The sequence below is a fragment of the Tribolium madens genome, unplaced genomic scaffold (assembly GCF_015345945.1).
Source record: "Tribolium madens isolate multiple individuals breed KSU strain unplaced genomic scaffold, Tmad_KSU_1.1 Scaffold_11;HRSCAF=98;Tcas5.2_LG3b, whole genome shotgun sequence".
NCBI lineage: Eukaryota > Metazoa > Arthropoda > Insecta > Coleoptera > Tenebrionidae > Tribolium > Tribolium madens.
In genome coordinates this window covers 8420351-8421991 of record NW_025400975.1, presented here as the reverse complement: position 1 = coordinate 8421991, position 1641 = coordinate 8420351, and the positions used below count along the sequence as shown (strand labels likewise).

Genomic DNA, 1641 nt, shown 5'->3' with positions numbered 1-1641 from the left:
GAAATTCGACATGGGTACTTCCAACAGGACAATGCAACAGCTCACAAGACAAGGGAAACTATGGGTCGAATTCACGAGTTTTATGATGATCGAGTTATTCAATTTCCGGCTCGAAGTCCGGACCTGACAATTCTAGATTATTTCATTTTCCCATATCTCAAAAACACCGTTTTTAAAAATAACCCGCACAACCTTGAAGAACTGCAAGAGGCAATTTCTAATACATGTAACGCTGWAACCCCTGAGATATTGGAAAATGCATTTGAAAATATGAAACGGAGGGTTAACAATTGTATTGCAGCTGGGGGGGAACACTTTGAACATTTTATGTAATTCGCAATAAAAACGCATTCGTTTCAGTGTTTTCATTTCCTTTAAATTAAAACGATTGAATATCAGATCCACAAACGTCACAAAGTTAACCACAACCTCAAATTTATTCAATCAGTCAATTGGCATTCTGGGCAATCGTATAAAAAAAAACCCGCCTGCTTTAATTTATTTTTTAAATGATCTCATGGTACTTTGAAATCGGCGCTTTAGTTAGTGATTTTGTTTCCGTAACGTTTGTAATCAACACGACGCTAGTGATTTTCATTGTTGCGTTAATGGCGCCGAGTGGTGTTGTGTTTGTATAAAAAATCGGCGTCAGTGTCCGTGTTGTTTTAAATAAAAACTAGTTTCTTAATTAATTTTAAGATCAAAAGTGTGAATTGAAGGTAAAACGAAACCGAATTATTTTATCAAACAAGCGCCCCATTTGGGTATGGCAATGACGTCTTCACAAGTAAAAGCACAACAAAATAACATGGCCGGTAGCGGGTGGCCCCGCAGAAACAGTCAAAATTCCACCACCGCTGTGGCCCCCACGTCCACATTCGAGAACAAATATTCAGTCACTTCCCCGGCAATCAACAGGATAATCAATTTGTAAGTGAGCCCCATTTTGGTTTTCTAAATTTCTATTGCAATCGTAGGTATCCTCTCACAAACTACATCTTTGGCACAAAGGAGCCCCTTTTTGAAAAAGACCCCAGTGTCCCTGCCCGTTTTCAAAGAATGCGCGATGAATTCGAAAGGATAGGTATGAGGAGGAGTGTCGAGGGGGTTTTGCTTGTTCACGAACATGGGTTACCACATGTTTTATTGTTGCAATTGGGGACGACGTTTTTTAAATTGCCGGGGGGTGAATTAAATCCAGGGGAAGATGAAGTGGAAGGCCTCAAAAGACTTCTAACAGAGGTATGTAATGTCTTAAAAAACAAGCAAAAAAAAAATGTTAAAAATAGCAATTTCTGTACCAATTTATCGAATTATAACCTTACTTATGGTAATGTACAGGAATATAAAGCGTGGGATGTTTATGTGAGGTTGAGGAGTGTATTCTAATTATTATTAAGGATATTTCTTGTGATGGTAAGACAAATATTGTTAAAACAATAATACAGAGTATTTTTTTTATTACCAGTATTTAGGTATGTCAGAAAACACGGTGAAATTTAAACTTGTATGTCAAATGGTTAGGTTATGTTTTTGTTTGAAGTTTTATTGATATGCAGGTGTACCATAAAGTCATAATTGAAGGGGTGAGTGGATAAAGGTGTGCATTAACCTATATTTTGAGTTATAATATATTATATA

The 1641-nt window shown here is 36.8% G+C and overlaps 1 protein-coding gene across 1 annotated transcript in view; it reads left to right on the top strand.

Moving 5' to 3' along the window:
- Positions 1–583: 583 nt before the first annotated feature.
- LOC123006057 (cleavage and polyadenylation specificity factor subunit 5) overlaps positions 584–1641 on the top strand; it is a 7323-nt gene continuing 6265 nt past the window's right edge. Inside the window, exons 1-2 of the mRNA XM_044400211.1 lie at positions 584–930; positions 978–1242. Coding sequence (XP_044256146.1) covers positions 767–930; positions 978–1242 — 429 coding nt within the window. The 5' untranslated portion in view covers positions 584–766. The remainder of the gene's footprint in view (positions 931–977; positions 1243–1641) is intronic.